The following is a 15,230-nucleotide window of genomic DNA, read 5'->3' on the forward strand; positions in this document are numbered from 1 at the left end:
AGACTTGGCTAGAGGATCCACTTCCAAAATGATTTGGCATGTGGCTGTAGGCAAGACACTTCAGTTCCTCACTAGGCAGGCCTTCCCATAGGGCTGTCTCATGACATGAGATCCGAGTCCCCCCAGTGGGTGTTCCAAGAGAGAGAAAGCAACAGGAAGCCACAGTACGCTCTGTGACCTAGCATCCAGAGTTGCACACAATGATTTTCACTTCATTCTGTTCCTCAGAGGCAAGTCATTAAGTCCAGATCACACTCAAGGAGAGGGAAATTAAGCTTCTTAATTTTTTAAATGCTCCCGGAGCATCACTTTTTGAGAGCCACTGGTCTAATTCCACCCCTGGTTATATAGATGAGAAACAGGGTTCCCAAAGCTAAATGAAATCACCAAGTATCACAGGGTCTGTTAGTCTGTGGCAGGGGCAGCATGATACACAATCCATGCATTTCCCATGAACCATACCATATTTGGTCATATTGGATTAAAACTTCTCTGAAGTTATCTGTGGAACTTGGAAAGCTTTTGTGTTTTTCCTAGGTTAGAGTTTTTCATATGGATCCACAGAGCTCTACAGCTCAGTGGAAGATTTCTAGGAATCCTGTAAAAGTTGGGTTAGTGGTGTCAATTGTCTGAAGACTGTATCATTATTCAAGCTATATGTACTGGCCAGGAAAGAGAGAGAGTAGGGGATAAAGCAGAGGTGATAAAAGAGAGATGAATAAGGAAATGATGTATGAAGAAGAAATGATAGTTTAAATAAGGCAGTCCATAAGCCTGCCATATCTTTCAATGTGAGTCAGGGTGAAATAGGAAATGAAAATCAATTATAACGCAAAATAGAGTTGCAAGAATAATACTAAAGTAAGACACCTCTGTACCTACCACTTATCTAAAGATAAAGAACAATCCCCATAGCATTTAATCCTCTCCTGTGCCCAGCTCAGGAGATCCCTATCCCTCCTCTCGGGAATTTTGTATTTATCATTCTCATACTTTTCTTTATGATTTTCCTAACTAGGAATAAATATCCTTAAACAGTATTTTGCCTAAGTTTTGCCCATTTGGGAATCATACTGTATGTATGCATGTGGAACTCCCTATTTTTCACTCTACAGGGTGGGACTCATCCATACTCACAAGTTTCACCAATCTACAAGGAAATGACAAAAAGAACAACAGAGTGAGCTTTTCATACAACTAAATGCATTCCATTAAAAAGACTTTTCTTTATTCTGAGATTATGTCCTTCTTATTTTTTTTGATGTTAAAATAGTCCACGTCTAATGAAACAATGGTCATAATAGATGGCATTTATTTGCTTTACATCTTTGTATACCTCAGATTTCTTGTGTGTTTAATTTTCTGAGTTTAAAGCCCTGTCAAATGTAAATGTTTGGATACTTTTTAGAGTGCTCTAATACATCACTAAGCATGTATTTCACAAAAAGCATCCTGGAAGTTACGCTTAGGATCATACAAGTCTCAGAAGGCAAGACATACCCATCTCTGCTGAACAACTATTTTAGGTCCGATTGGGTTTCAAGTAAGACTCAGTACTACCACCACCGGGAGGGACATGCCAAGATGAGTAAGACAGCGTTTCGTCTTCACTAGTTCATAGTTAAGCCTGAGCACCGTTTATTTAAGAAACAATATAAAAGTGAGTGCCTTGATGAAAATAAGTGCAGTCGGGCAGCTAAGCGGAAGCTCGAGTGTTCTGGCAATTGCTGGAGAAGGAGGGTGTTGACCTGGACTCAGAAGGAAATGGAGAGAGGAGGGGAAAATCCACCGCAGGAAAGCAGACAGCCAGGAATCGAGGCTTGGAGTCCATTCGCTCAAGAGTGAGGACCTGGCAGGGGAGGGCTCGTGCTGGAGAACCGCGCCGTGAGGCTGGATAGGGAGCCGGGCCGGCTGCGCAAGAAAAGCCAGTTCTGGGATGCAGAACCCAAAGAACGAGGAGACTGCGTAGAAGAGGGAAGAGGTTACGATAAAGGATCATCTACCCTCATTCGGTCAAGCCCCGTAACTACGCTCCAGCTGGTTCCCAGAGAGCAGTGTCCGGCTTGCCCCGCGGGCGGACCTCTCCACGCAACCAATCACCGACGAGCCTCCCAGGCAGCAAGACCCGCCCCCTACTTCAAAATGCCTCGGAAGCTTTGTCTCCCGATAGCCTTAGGAACCCGGGGAAGATCGGCGCCTGCGCAGTCCGCAGGCTCCGCCCCGCTTCCCGTCTCGCGGTCTCGCGCGGCCAACATGGCGGCGCCCTGTGTGTCCTGCTGTTCGGCAGTTTCCTACCGACTTTTTCTGGGAGGTAGGGTTAGCCTTGCTCCGAGACAAGCCACCTGGAAAGCGGCGGCTGCTGAGTTGCAGAGAGCTGCTGGATCCCAGGTAAGATCTGAGAGAAATGAAAGCGGTGGTGCTTGTAGGGGGAGGATGTGGAGCGGGAGAGCGCTGAGAAGGAAGGAGACTACGCCCCCGCGCGCCGGCCGTGGCCTCTGCGTTTGGCGAGCCCCAAGGCTGGGACTCTGGAGTCTTAGGTATTCAGTAGACGAACTGGGGTTGGGAATGAGTGGGTATTGGCTTGAGGCGGCCTCTCGGGAGATTGGTTCTGATTTTCGCGGAGGGCAAAGAGGGACGAAGTTACGTGCAGGCGGAACTGGAAAGACCTCTCCTTTGACTTGGCCGCCTTGTTAAGGGGATTCCGTGCTTAGGCGTGATCTTGGGTCTAGTCCTTACCGCTTGCACGGCTGGCTAGAGAGGAGGAAGGAGGTGCTGCTGGGTGCCTGTGGGAGGGCCGCGCCAGAGGAGGAGGGAGAGAACTAGACTCTTAATAGGCTGGAAGAAGATTGAGTAAATCACTGAGGCGAGGAGAGATAGAGTGCAACATCTGTCCATGTTTGGTTTTCTTAATTTCTCCAACACTTTGTCTCTGGAAGGATGGAGGCCAGAACTTTACATTTCACTTAATCCTGAGGACAGAGGGAAGCCAACGTTCTAGCTTCATCTGATTGCATGATGACACTCTTCACTGACATGGAAACTTAGGAGGAGGAACAAGACTTGAGACGGAAGAAAATAAGTTCAGTTTGGGACATAATTGTGTTTTAGGCATTTGTGGGATGTCCAAGTGGAGATTTCCAGTAGGCGCGTGGATAAGGCAGGTCTATAGTGCAGGAAGACAACGAGGGAGGCAGAGGAATAGGGCCGTTAAAGATAAACAGGTCAAGGAAAAAGAGCCCTGAAGTGAGAATTAGCTGCCAGAGAGTTAGGGGGAAAACCAGGCAGTGTGGTGTTATGGAAAACAAGAGAATGTTTCAAGGAGGGAGAATGATAAACAGTATCAAATACTGCAGAGAAGTCAAGTAACCAAGCTTTAAAAATGATATTGAAGAAAAAAAAGCTTTAAAAATGATATTGAAAAAAAAGATGCATTTTTTTCTTTTATAGTTTAACAAATCAGCTAATCCATCCAGTTATTTATCCATCATTAATTTTTACTATTTTTTATTGGAAAATACCCTGAAAGTCTTTTTTTCATGCATCTCTTTGAGTATTACTCCACCATATAACATACTTATATATAAAAGGGGCTTTTCCATACAGAATGTTTTTTTTTTGTTTTATTGTTGACCTGTGTGTGTGTATGAATGGAGTTTGTTGGGGTTACTTTCTCTTCCTCTTCAATTCCCCCAACCTAGTATGTATTGTCTATATCATTGTTCATTTTCTTGTAATCATATACAAACATACCTGCTTAAGCATACTTTTTAAGGAATGGGACCATATATCCTTTTCTGGTTTTTTTTTTTTTTTTTTTTGCTTTTCTTACAATCTGTAGTAGAAATCCCTCCAAGTCACCTAGTGTGTATCCGATTTTTTTAAATTGCAGCATAATATTCTGCTGTGTGAATATATAAAAATTAATTTAACAACTAATGGGTATTTTCATTTCTTTTTTTTTTTTCCATTCCAGTTTCTTACTGTAAATAAATTGCTGTAGTAACATCCATTTTTGCTTTTATTTCTGTGGGAGAGATTTCCGGTTGTGAGATTTAATAATTACTGCCATTATAGCTTCTCAGAAAAACTGGAGTATCAGGAAAGGATGCTGGATTTTGTCAGATGCTTTTTTAGCATTTGAGATAATCATGTGGGTTTTTTTCCTTTGTTCTGTTTATGTGGTGTATTACATTGATTGATTTTCATATGTTCAACCACTCTGTCCTTCCTCGGATAAATCCCACTTGGCCATGGTGTGTAATCTTTTTATATGCTGTTGGATTTGGCTTGCTAGTGTTTTGTTAAGGATTTTTACATGTATATTCATAAGGTAAATTGAACTGTAATTTTCTTTTCTTGTGTTATCTTTATCGGGCTTTGATATCAGGGAATGCTGGTCTTATGGAATGAATTAGGAAATGTTCCCTTCTTTTGCGTTCTTTGAAAGTTTGCACAGAATGTGTTAATTCTTCTTTAAATGTTTGGTAGTATTCACCAGTGAAGCCATCTGGTCCTGAACTTTTCTTTGGTAGAAAGTTTTTGACTATTTTTTGTATTTGTTATAGGTTTGTTGATGTTTTCTATTTCTTCTTTAGTCAATTTAGGTAATCTGTGTATTTCTAGAAGTAATTCCATTCACCTAGATTACCTAATTTGTTGGGGTATAATTGACAGTAGTATTCTCTTATAATCCTTTTTATTTCCATAAAGTCAGTAGTGGCAGCACTATTTTCATTTCTCATTTGAGTTATTTGCATCTTTTCTCTTTTATTCTTTGTCAGTTTAGCTAGGAGTTTGTCAGTGTTATTAATGTTTTTCAAGGAACCACCTTGTTTTTGTTTATTCTCTCAATTGTTTTTCTATTCTGTATTTCGCTTACCTCTGTTGTAATCTTAATTCTTTCTTTCCTTGTTGTAACTTGGTTTACTTTTCTTTTTCCAGTTCTCAAGATGTGAAGTTAGGTTATTAATTTGAGATATTTTTTAATGTAGACCCTCATATAAGTTTTTCTCTTGAACACAACCTTCACTGCATCCCATAAAGTTTGATATGTTGTCATAAATCTTTAAGTATTTTCTCATTTCCCTTGTAATTTCATCTTTAGCTCAGTGGTTGGTTGAGTATCCTGTTTAATTTCCACATATATGTAAATTTTCGTTTTCTTTCAGTTATTGGTTTCTAGCTTCATTCCACTGTGGTTAGGAAAGTTACTTTGTATGTTTCCAATATTTTAAATTTAATGAGACTTCTCTTGTGCCCTGACATATTATCTACACTGCAGAATCATCCAGGTGCACTTGAAAAGAATGTATATTTTGTTGTTGGTGGGTCAAGTGTTTCTAGATATGTCTGTTACATTGATCTAGTTTGTTTTTAGTGTTGTTCAGGTCCTCTCTTTCCTTGTTGATCTATTGCCTGGATGTTTTATCCCTGGATTGAAAGTGAGGAGCACAGAAGTGCAATGCTTAATTCACACTGCAGTTATGGAGAGTAGAGTGGTGGTTATGGGCAGCTTCCCAGGTGAAATGGCAATAAAATAGAATCTCTGGGAGCAATTAGGAATTATATTTAAAAAAAGAGAGGTATTCAGTTCTAGAGAGATGTAATAGGTGCACAAAAGTACAAGGGTGGACAGAGTAATAAGAGGTTCTGGCAATAAGAAATAATTGGTTATATAGTATAGGGCTTTGGTAAGAGAATGGTAATAGATGGGTTGGAAAATTTGGCAAGGGTTAAAATATGGTCTGTTTTGCTATGCTAAGATTCTTCCTTTCTTTTAATCTGCCAAAAATGAAAACTGGGCTGTCATTATTATAAGCAGTTGACAGAGATTACCCATGAAATCTTTAATCCTCTATAAATATAACTTAATGTTAGGGTTTCCTAATATTTTTTATTTTTGTAATCAAGTAACATGTACAACCATTTCTCTTTTGAAAAAAATACTATAAAATATCGGTGTGACATCTTAATTTCCATTTTCTGTAAAATAATTTTCTAGTAAACACTTTCTTAGTGCTTAAACTCTTAACTTTTAACAACAGAGCCAATATGCCCTTGCTTATTAATTAGACTGTTTTGACACGGAAGAATCGCCCATGACAATTGGTGGCTTAGCCCTTGGATTTTTTCATTTCATTGTAAATGTATTCATGTTCCTGTCTTAAGTTTCTGTTCTTTTTATCTCATTTTTTGAGCTCCTGGAGGTGCTCTACAGCAGGGTTTTAAAAACTTTATTGATAAATGTCTAAAAACTACTTTGAAAGACAAAGTTTAAAATTAACCCATGTTTTTATCAGATGCTTTTTACAGCTCTGTAAATTAGTTACAGTTTTCCCTCCAGATAATTTTTAAAATATTTTTCTAATTTCAAATTATTAGCAATGAAAAAGAAAGCCCTCCATTGTTAGGATGTCGTTCTCTTTCAGGTCTCCTCTTGAGCTTAGAGGCAAGAACAGCTGTAATACCATTTTATCTAAATGGCTGCATTCCAGTAGTGGATCATAGTTGGAGTTTCTGCCTTTTAGCTGCCCAGGGCTGCCTCTCTGCTTTCAGATGCAGTTCTGTGGACCCATAAAAGCCTACTCAGGAATTTCCCTTTTGCTTAAATAAACCCGTCAGTTTCTTATGCTTGCAGGGAGACTACTAATTGGTGTAAGTGTAAACATTCAAAAGGTTACTATAAGCACTTTCTTGGAATCCTTACGTTGTTTCTTTCTATCTCACTTTTCTCTAAACAGTCTATACCTTTTCTTTCTTTTCTTCAAAATATTTTTTTTTTGCCTTTTGCATTCGCATTAGCGGCAGATTCTTCTTTGTTCCATTTTTATCCAATTAAGCTAAAAGAACACCTCCTTAATACTGCTGTAAAACCATTAAAGTCGTGTGTAGCTTTGGCATGTGGCCAAATTTGGGACACCACCACTCTGTCATGATGTGTCTGCTTCTTTGGCAGACTGCTTGATTGAAATTATAGTTGTCTAACCCACTGATTATCTTTGTAAAAAGAAACAAATCTGTCAAGTTGCATCTATGCTATTCCATAAAAACAAAGTCTGAGGAAAATTCTCTCATCATAGCTTTTCATTTGGAAATAAAATATGTGAAAAATTTTGTTGGGAACTGTACTTAACTGTGACAAAGCAGATTCTATCAAGGAAGTTTTAGTGTTTTTAGCTAAAGATTTGGTCATTTCATACTCAAACTTCACCGACTTATTAGATTGTACAATGAATAATGAACTCTTTTGTTTAATCTTCATTACTGAACTAATTCAGAACATTTAATAAATATAATCAGTGGCCTGGTACTGATGATGTGATAACTGTAACTTTTAGTAAATATTGTGAATTTCCAAAATGTCATAGTATCAAACAGCATGTATAAATGTCTTTGAGAAGATCCTAAAGTGCTAAAGAGATTTTATTTCAGGAAAAATAGCAAATGAAGAACATGTTTTGTGAAAACAACAACAACAAAACAAAGAAAGCTAAATGACCAACATTTAAAAAATTTTACCTCATTTATTTGACATCATGATTTTTTAGTCCTTATTAAGTTGATACAATTTGGGGAAATAGTCTCTTCCCTTTTTTCGTTGCTTTTGTGTTAGTAGGAGTGGGAAGAATAGACTATGAGAGAATAAAGGGTCTAAGAAATGGAAAGATGAAGAAAGGAAACGAGGTTGAAGACAGAGAGAGTGTGTGTTTATATGAACATCTTCTCTAAATAAACAGTATCAAGCAACAAAGTCCAAAGTCAACAGTAAAAAAAATTTACAAAGTAGGCAAGCTCCCACCTCATGTCTCAAACTTCAGAGAAAATAGAATAATTTTCAGCTAAGTGAAGAAATGACTCTTTGAGATAATAACCAACTCTTTTGCTTCTGATTGTGCTGAAATGTAGGAACAAAAGAAAAGGAACAGTGTGCAAAAGATAGATGAAGAAAATACAAAGAAGTATTTACTCAAGGAAATAGAAAAATTATTTTACCACAATTACATTGTGCTGTGAAGGACTTTTTTTGAAAAACAGATAAGATTGTGTGAGAGAGAAACTCTGTAAAACAGGGTAGGACCAGAAGATATAATTAAAAGAAAATAACTATTGAGGAGAGAATTTTGAAAATAGACCAGAAATATAAATAGATAAAAATTAATTCAGAGTGGCTGAAAAAGCAGAAGTGACACTACAAAAAGGGAGAAAAAACATGGAGCAAAGATTTAAAAATCATACAGAATGCAGGAAAATGGGGCAAAGAAAGAATATGAAGAGAATATGATACAGGGAGAACAGAAAAACAGATTGTTGTACCTGAAAAAGAGAGCAGAATAGGTAGGGGAGAATTCAGTAGACAGTTTTTTATTTCTGAAATTGATACAATGAAACATTTTACTCAGAGACAGATGATTACTAGTAAAATAAGAGCAGACTATGTATACTTTCCAAATTGCCAGATCAAAAAAGAACCAAAAAACCCCTACAGACCATAAAGCAAATGAAAGGAAATAAAGTATCTGTTAAAACAATGCATTTAAATAGAATATACTCATCTACTGAAAAAAAAACTCTAATTAAAAAAACCAAAACTTAAAATTACTCAAAATTTAAATGAAAAAGATGGACAGTAGTATACCAGGGAAATGCAAAAAAGAGATTGAAAGGGTTGTTACTTTATGATCTAACAGATTTTAATTCAAAGTAAAAGTATTAAATGGAAGTGGAACACTTTAGCTTGCTCATGGTTAAAATCTGCAATAAGATACAACTTACCTGAACTAAATAGTGCATTGAACATATCTCTGAAACATACAAAGGAAATCTGTAGGGATGAAAGGATGATTGACAACTATACTGACAGGAATTGTATGGATATAGGTACCTCTCTGATTTTTTTTTTCTCCCTGGTGTTATTCTCCTGCCTTACATCCAGTGTGGGTGGATATTTACAATTTTTTCCCTTTAATTTCTCTGTATCATTTTACGACCACTGTTTCATTGCTCTTTGAATATAAAATATTCAGTCCATCAAACCTCCCACCCCTTACTCCTTATTCCCAGCAGACTGTCTCATCTCCTATTTAGTGCCTATAAGATATAACTAACCTTACCTTTCTGCCTACTCCCCCTCACTTAAAAAACGTTTTTTGTATTACAGTAGAAGAGATGTTTCTCATTCTAACACTAATCCCTGCCATTTCACCTACTCTAAGGATGTCTTGTGCTGATTATTAATAAAACTGTATCTCTAGCTCACACATCTCCTGTTCACATAGCCATCTGCCTCCTGGACATCTGTCTCTCCCAGAACATCCACCAGACATCTCAAACTCATCATGTCTAAACTTGAGCTCATTGTTTTCCTCCCTAAACTTGCCCTTCCTATAGAATTCATTGTTTCAGTGAATGGATATTCACTGGGAGATTCATATATCCTCTTAATGGCTGCAGTTGGTGATCGGTGGAAAATGTAGTAACCTAAAATAACATCTTTGGGGTTTTGTTTGAATTTTGATTTTTACCTTTATTATGAATGGATTGTTTAAGCTGTGGACAAAAAATATCTTGTCATGATATTTACAAAACTAGCAGTGTAGTTATGCTTTTGGATATAACATTTGGGAGAGCTGCTTCTAATATTTGATTGATACTTTTAGCTCCCCAATTCATGCCTCTGCCATGATTTTAGGGGCAAAAAAGCATCTTCTCTTTCTTTGAACATAAGAAATAATATTCTCCATTGCTCACAAAAAAAAGTGGAATCATAAGAAAAACTTAAAAATATAAGATGTTAACACTTGTAGGGGTAGGAAGTTGGTGCAGGTGGAGTGTTGCAGTGGGGATGGTGAAGCACTAAAATATAACAAAGGCTCTGACTTACAAAAAGGGCAGGCTGACTGCATTAAGTTAAGTTTTCATTGTGTTTTTATTCATTGAGAGTAAGAAAACGTAATTGTTGCTTATAAATAATATTTATAAAGAGAGAAATACCACTCTGTGCTCTCCCATGGAAAAGAGAAGCTGTACTTATTTATTTAGACTTTGGTCTTTCAATTATAAAGTTTCATGGAATTTTAAATTGCCCTTTCTTACCCATTAAAGAGTAGGAAGAAACTCTTTTGAAGAGTTAAAGAATACCATTTGTTACCATAGAGTATTGAATATTAGTCCTGTATTTTTTTTACTTCTGTTTTCTGTTGTAATTATAGTGACAAATTATGTGGAGTCATTTGAATCTGTGATTCTTCTCCAAGGGGAACAGGCTGGGCTGGGGAGGGCTAGGGCTGCTGGCGGTATGTGTTGAAGAGATGTTCATACTCAAGAAAAGGGGAATGAGCGAGTTACTAAAGTTCTGGCCTCCACAGTTTAAATATTGTTTTAAGAGTGTTGAAAATTGTTTGGAGTAGAGGGCAAAGGCAAAGGTTGAGAACCATAGATTTAAGATGGTAAAAGCAAGCCAACACCAGAAAGATTTTTGCTGGTTCTTTAACTCACCTTATTGAAGGTAAAATACTAATGTCTCAGAGGGGACATTGTTAGTGCCCTGACATAAAAGGACCAACAAGCAGCAAGACTTACTGATATTGTTAAAGAATGTGAACACTCTTGTTTTTACAATTAGCATGTCAAACCAAATCGATAATAAAAAATCTCAGTGCATGGTGAAGCAATTTCTTCCTTGAATCAGTTTAACAAAAGGACTGTGGAATAAAGTTGCAAGCTAAGCTAAACCTATTATTTTCAGGCACTTAAAGATACACCATGATTGTACCCTGAAACAAGGTGAGTACCCATAGTCTCAGGGTACTATTCCTATGTACGTGCCTGTTTAGTCCATCATGTCTTCTGCTTGCTGGTCTGTGTCTGCATGTGCATTTCCCTCTTTCTTAAGGTAGTGGCATTTTACATTTATTTCAGTGTATGTCACGTACCACAACTCACTTGACATTCACCTGTCGATATCAAATATGGATGTTTAAAGTAGATGAGGGTGTAACATATTACTTACAGGTGTATTTGTTTTTAAAGTGTTGAAATGCTAATAGTTTAAAGTGCTTTGTAAGCACAGGCTTTTACACAAGCATTTGAGCAGGGGACAATTTCAAACTTTTAAACAATTCTTTTACCTGGTTTCCAGGCTCCTGTCAACTGAGTACTATTAAAAAGAAAAAGAAAACGACAACTGTTTAAATATCCTGTTTTATTTAGAGAAGATGGCTGCCTACAAGATTTTAATTTAAAATCTTTTCTTTCCATTTATCTTTTCTATTAGATATTAAGGCTAAGACATACAGCAGTTGTAACAACAAAGAAAAATGTTGCAGCCTCAAGACAAGAAACTTACACAGTGGATTTTATTAAAAAGCAGATTGAAGAGTTCAACATAGGAAAGAGACATTTAGCCAACATGATGGGAGAAGATCCAGAGACTTTTACCCAAGAGGATATTGATGTAAGTATAGTTGCTCTCTTGAAAAAGTAATTACTGTGGTTTTAGATATTGAAAGCACTTTTCTTGAGCTTGAGCTCCTTAACTCTAAATTTTAATCAAACTGTCAGAATAAGGAAAAATGTCATTATACATTGCAAATTGGAATGATGGTTTCAAAGAGAGATGCTACTCTGTTATTTGAAGCATTATAAAGCATAGTGAGTTTTAGATTTTTACTAGAAATGTATACTCCTTGATTCAAGGTCAAATAAGCCACTCTGAATGCTTATATACCATTTGGAAACATTTTTATCCAGTTCTGCAATCTTAAACTCGGCTTTCTTACAAAATGACAAAACAGATGGTAATGGTAGTCAGGTTTATAGGAAAACCCTTAAGTAAACCTTGGCTTAGTATTTTTATCAACTTAAGTATATAATTGAATTTTCTAAGTAAGGGTGTGTTCTGAGTGATTTGAGAATAGGGTTAGAACTCTTCCTGTTCCTCCCTTGAATTATTCCTGAAAAAAGTAGTAATATTCAATAACAACTTTTTGTAAGCTAGTGAGATTAAATTTAACTATAAACATTGCAGCTTGTTCTGATGTTTTAAAAAGTAACAATTAATATATTCCATGAGGTTATATATTTAACTGAAGAATATCACCTTCACATGCTAAATTTAAAGTATACCATTTACTGGTGTTTACTCTCTTCACAGAGTTGTGCAACCATCACCACAATCACTTTTAGAAACCTATAACATTTAGTGGTCCCTCCCCAGTCTTCCATCCCTACAGCCTTAGGTAACCACTTATCTACTGCCTGTCTCTATGCACTTGCTTATTCTGGACATCTCATATTAATGGAATCAAAATATGTGGTCTTTTATGACGGATTTCTTTCACTTAGCATGATGTTTTCAAGATTCATCCATGTTTTACCCATATCAGTACTTCATGTTTTTTTTTATTGCAGAATAATATTCCTTTGTATGAGTAGACCACGTTTTCTTCAGCCATTCATCATTTGGTGGACATTTGGGTTGTTTCAATGCTCTGAACAATGAATGCTCTGAACATTCATTTACAAGGTTTTGTGCAGACATACATTTTCATTTCTCTTAGATATATAATTAGGAATGGAATTCCTTAGTCATATGGTAACTCTATATTTAAAGTTCTTGAGGAACTGCCAAACTGTTTTCTCTAACGGCTGCATCATTTTGCATTCTTACCCAGAGTGTCTTGAGGCCTCCAATTTCTCCACATCCTTAACAAAACTAATTATTATCAGTTTTTTAAATTATAGTCATCCTAGTGGGTATGAAGTTGTATCTCATCATTTTGATTTGCATTTTTCTTGTGTTGACCATCTTTTCAGGTGACCATTTATGTATTTTCTTTGGAGAACTAACTTTGTATCCTTTGCATATTTTTAAAAAAATCTTGAATTTTTAGAACAGCTTAGGTTTACAAAAAACTTAAGCAGATTGTATAGAGAGGTCTCTTATGCCCCTTCTCTGCATGCAGCTTCCCCTTTTATTAATATCTTATATTAGTGTAAATTAATGAACCAAAATTGATACATTATTATAATAAAGTCCATTGTTTACATTAGGGTTTTTATGTTCTGTAGTTCTGTGGGCTTTGATAAATGCATACTGTCATGTATTCACCATTACAATATCATACAGAATAGTTTCACTGCCCTAAATATCCTGTGTGCCACCTAATTATCTCCCCCCTCTCCTCCCTCTTGGCATCCACTGATTGTTTTATTGTCTTTATAGTTTTCCCTTTTGCAGAATGTCATATATTTCCAGAATCACACAATATGTAGCCTTTTCAGACTGGCTTCTATGACTTAGTGATATGCATTCAAGGTTCCTCCATGTCTTTTTGTGACTTAATAACTCATTTCTTTTTATGGCTGAATAATATTCCATTGTATGAATGTTCCATAGTTGTCTTTTTACCTATTGAAGGACATCTTGGTTGCTTCCAGCTTTTGGCAGTTATGAATAAAGTTGCTGTAAACATTCATGTGCAAATTTTTGTGTGAGCATAAGTTTTCAGTTCATTTAGGTTGTATGATAGGACTATGTTTAGCTTTGTAGGAAACTCCCAAACTGTCTTCCACACAGCTCTGCCATTTTGTATTACCAGTAGTGAACAGATGTTCCTGTTCTACATCCTCATCAACATTTGGTTTTGTCAGCTTTTTGGATTTTAGTGATTCTAATAGGTGTGTAGGGGTATTGTATTGTTGTTTTAATTTGCAGATTCCTAAGGACATATGTTGAGCATCTTTTCATTTGCTTTTTTCTATCTTCTTTAATAAGATGTCTGTTCATATCTTTTGCCCATTTTCGTAATTGGGGTGCTTGTATATTTTGGATACAAGTCCTTTATCAGGTATGTGTTTTGCAAGTAGTTTCTCCCAGTTTGTGGCTTATGTTTTCATCTTTTCATTCCTTTAATCTTTGCCTATTTTTAAATTGAGTAATGTGTCTTTTTATTATTAAGTAGTAAGAGTTATTTATATATTCTAGATATAGGTCCCTTATCAGATATGTGATTTGAAAATATTCTCTAATTTTAGAGTTTCTGGGGTTGTCTTTTCATTTTCTTGATGGTGTTTCTTGAATCACAGAAGCTTTTAATTTTGATTAAGTCCAAAATCTATTTTTCCTTTTATAGCTTGTGCTTTTAGTGTCATATATAAGAAACCTTTCCCTAATCCAAGGTCAAAGATAGCCTTTTTCTTGATTTGGTGCTTGCCCTGTTACTGCAGCCCTTTAACTGATCTCTGGAGGGTTGAGGAAGATGTTCGTGCCAGTCCTTGCTAGTTTTCTTAAAGCTTCTGTGGGGTCACAGAGCCATGGAGCATCTCGTTCTGCCATCTTGGTCAGTGTATATATAGTGGGTAGTTTTTTTAATTTCTCTCTGCTTTTTAACAAGGTTCTCCCCTATCCTGATGTGTCCCTGAATACTTGTTCTCAGCAGGAGGGTCCCACTACTCAACTGAGTTCACCACTGAGGTGTTTTAAAGCAGTTCTTTTCTACCTTTTTGGATGTATATGGAATGTATTTACCTTAGTGAGAGAAACAGAATTGTTCAACATTTTCGAAATTCTGTCTGATGATGGTAAAGATGGTCATAGTATATTAAAAATGAATTGGGGGAAGCGGTTGTGGCTCAACTGATAGAGTGTCTGCCTGCCATGTGGAGGGTCCAGGGTTCGATACCCAGGGCCTACTGACCTGTGTGGTGAGCTGGCCTACGTGCAGTGCTGCTGCGCACAAAAAGTGCCGTGCCACACAGGGGTGTCCCCTGTGTAGGGGTACCCCACGTGCAAGGAATGCACCCCACAAGGAGAGCCACCCCACGCAAAAAAAAGCACAGCCTGCCCAGGAGTGGCACCGTACACACAGAGCTGACACAGCAAGATGATTCAACAAAAAAAGTGACACGTTTCCTGGTGCCACATGACAAGAATCTAAGCAGACACAGAAGAACACAAGTGAATGGACAGAGAGCGGACATTGCGGGGAAGGGGAGAGAAATAAAATAAAATCTTTAAAAAAAAAAAATGAATTGGAAAGTGAATGTGGCTCAAGCAGTTGGGCTACTGTCTACCATATGGGAGGTCCAAGGTTCAATTCCAGGGGCCTCCTCGTGAAGGCGAGCTGGCCTGCGTGGAGTGCTGGCCTGCGTAGCGAGCTGGCCCACACAGGAGTGCTGACCCATGTAGGAGTACTGGCCCATGTAGCAAACTGGCCTGAGTGGAGAGCTGG

At 37.2% G+C, this 15,230-nt stretch overlaps 1 protein-coding gene across 5 annotated transcripts in view; it reads left to right on the forward strand.

Annotated features, from left to right (window-relative positions):
- Positions 1-2,210: 2,210 nt before the first annotated feature.
- The window catches only part of MRPS9 (mitochondrial ribosomal protein S9), a 66,051-nt gene continuing 53,031 nt past the window's right edge, over positions 2,211-15,230 (forward strand). For 3 of the 5 annotated variants that reach the window (XM_058278268.2, XM_058278266.2, XM_058278265.2), the window contains exons 1-2: positions 2,211-2,388; positions 11,273-11,452. In XM_058278268.2, the coding sequence (XP_058134251.1) occupies positions 2,254-2,388; positions 11,273-11,452 (315 nt within the window). In that variant the 5' untranslated portion in view covers positions 2,211-2,253. The remainder of the gene's footprint in view (positions 2,389-11,272; positions 11,453-15,230) is intronic. The other 2 variants (XM_058278263.2, XM_058278262.2) reach the window with 1 other exon arrangement.

This window comes from Dasypus novemcinctus, chromosome 17 (assembly GCF_030445035.2).
Source record: "Dasypus novemcinctus isolate mDasNov1 chromosome 17, mDasNov1.1.hap2, whole genome shotgun sequence".
NCBI lineage: Eukaryota > Metazoa > Chordata > Mammalia > Cingulata > Dasypodidae > Dasypus > Dasypus novemcinctus.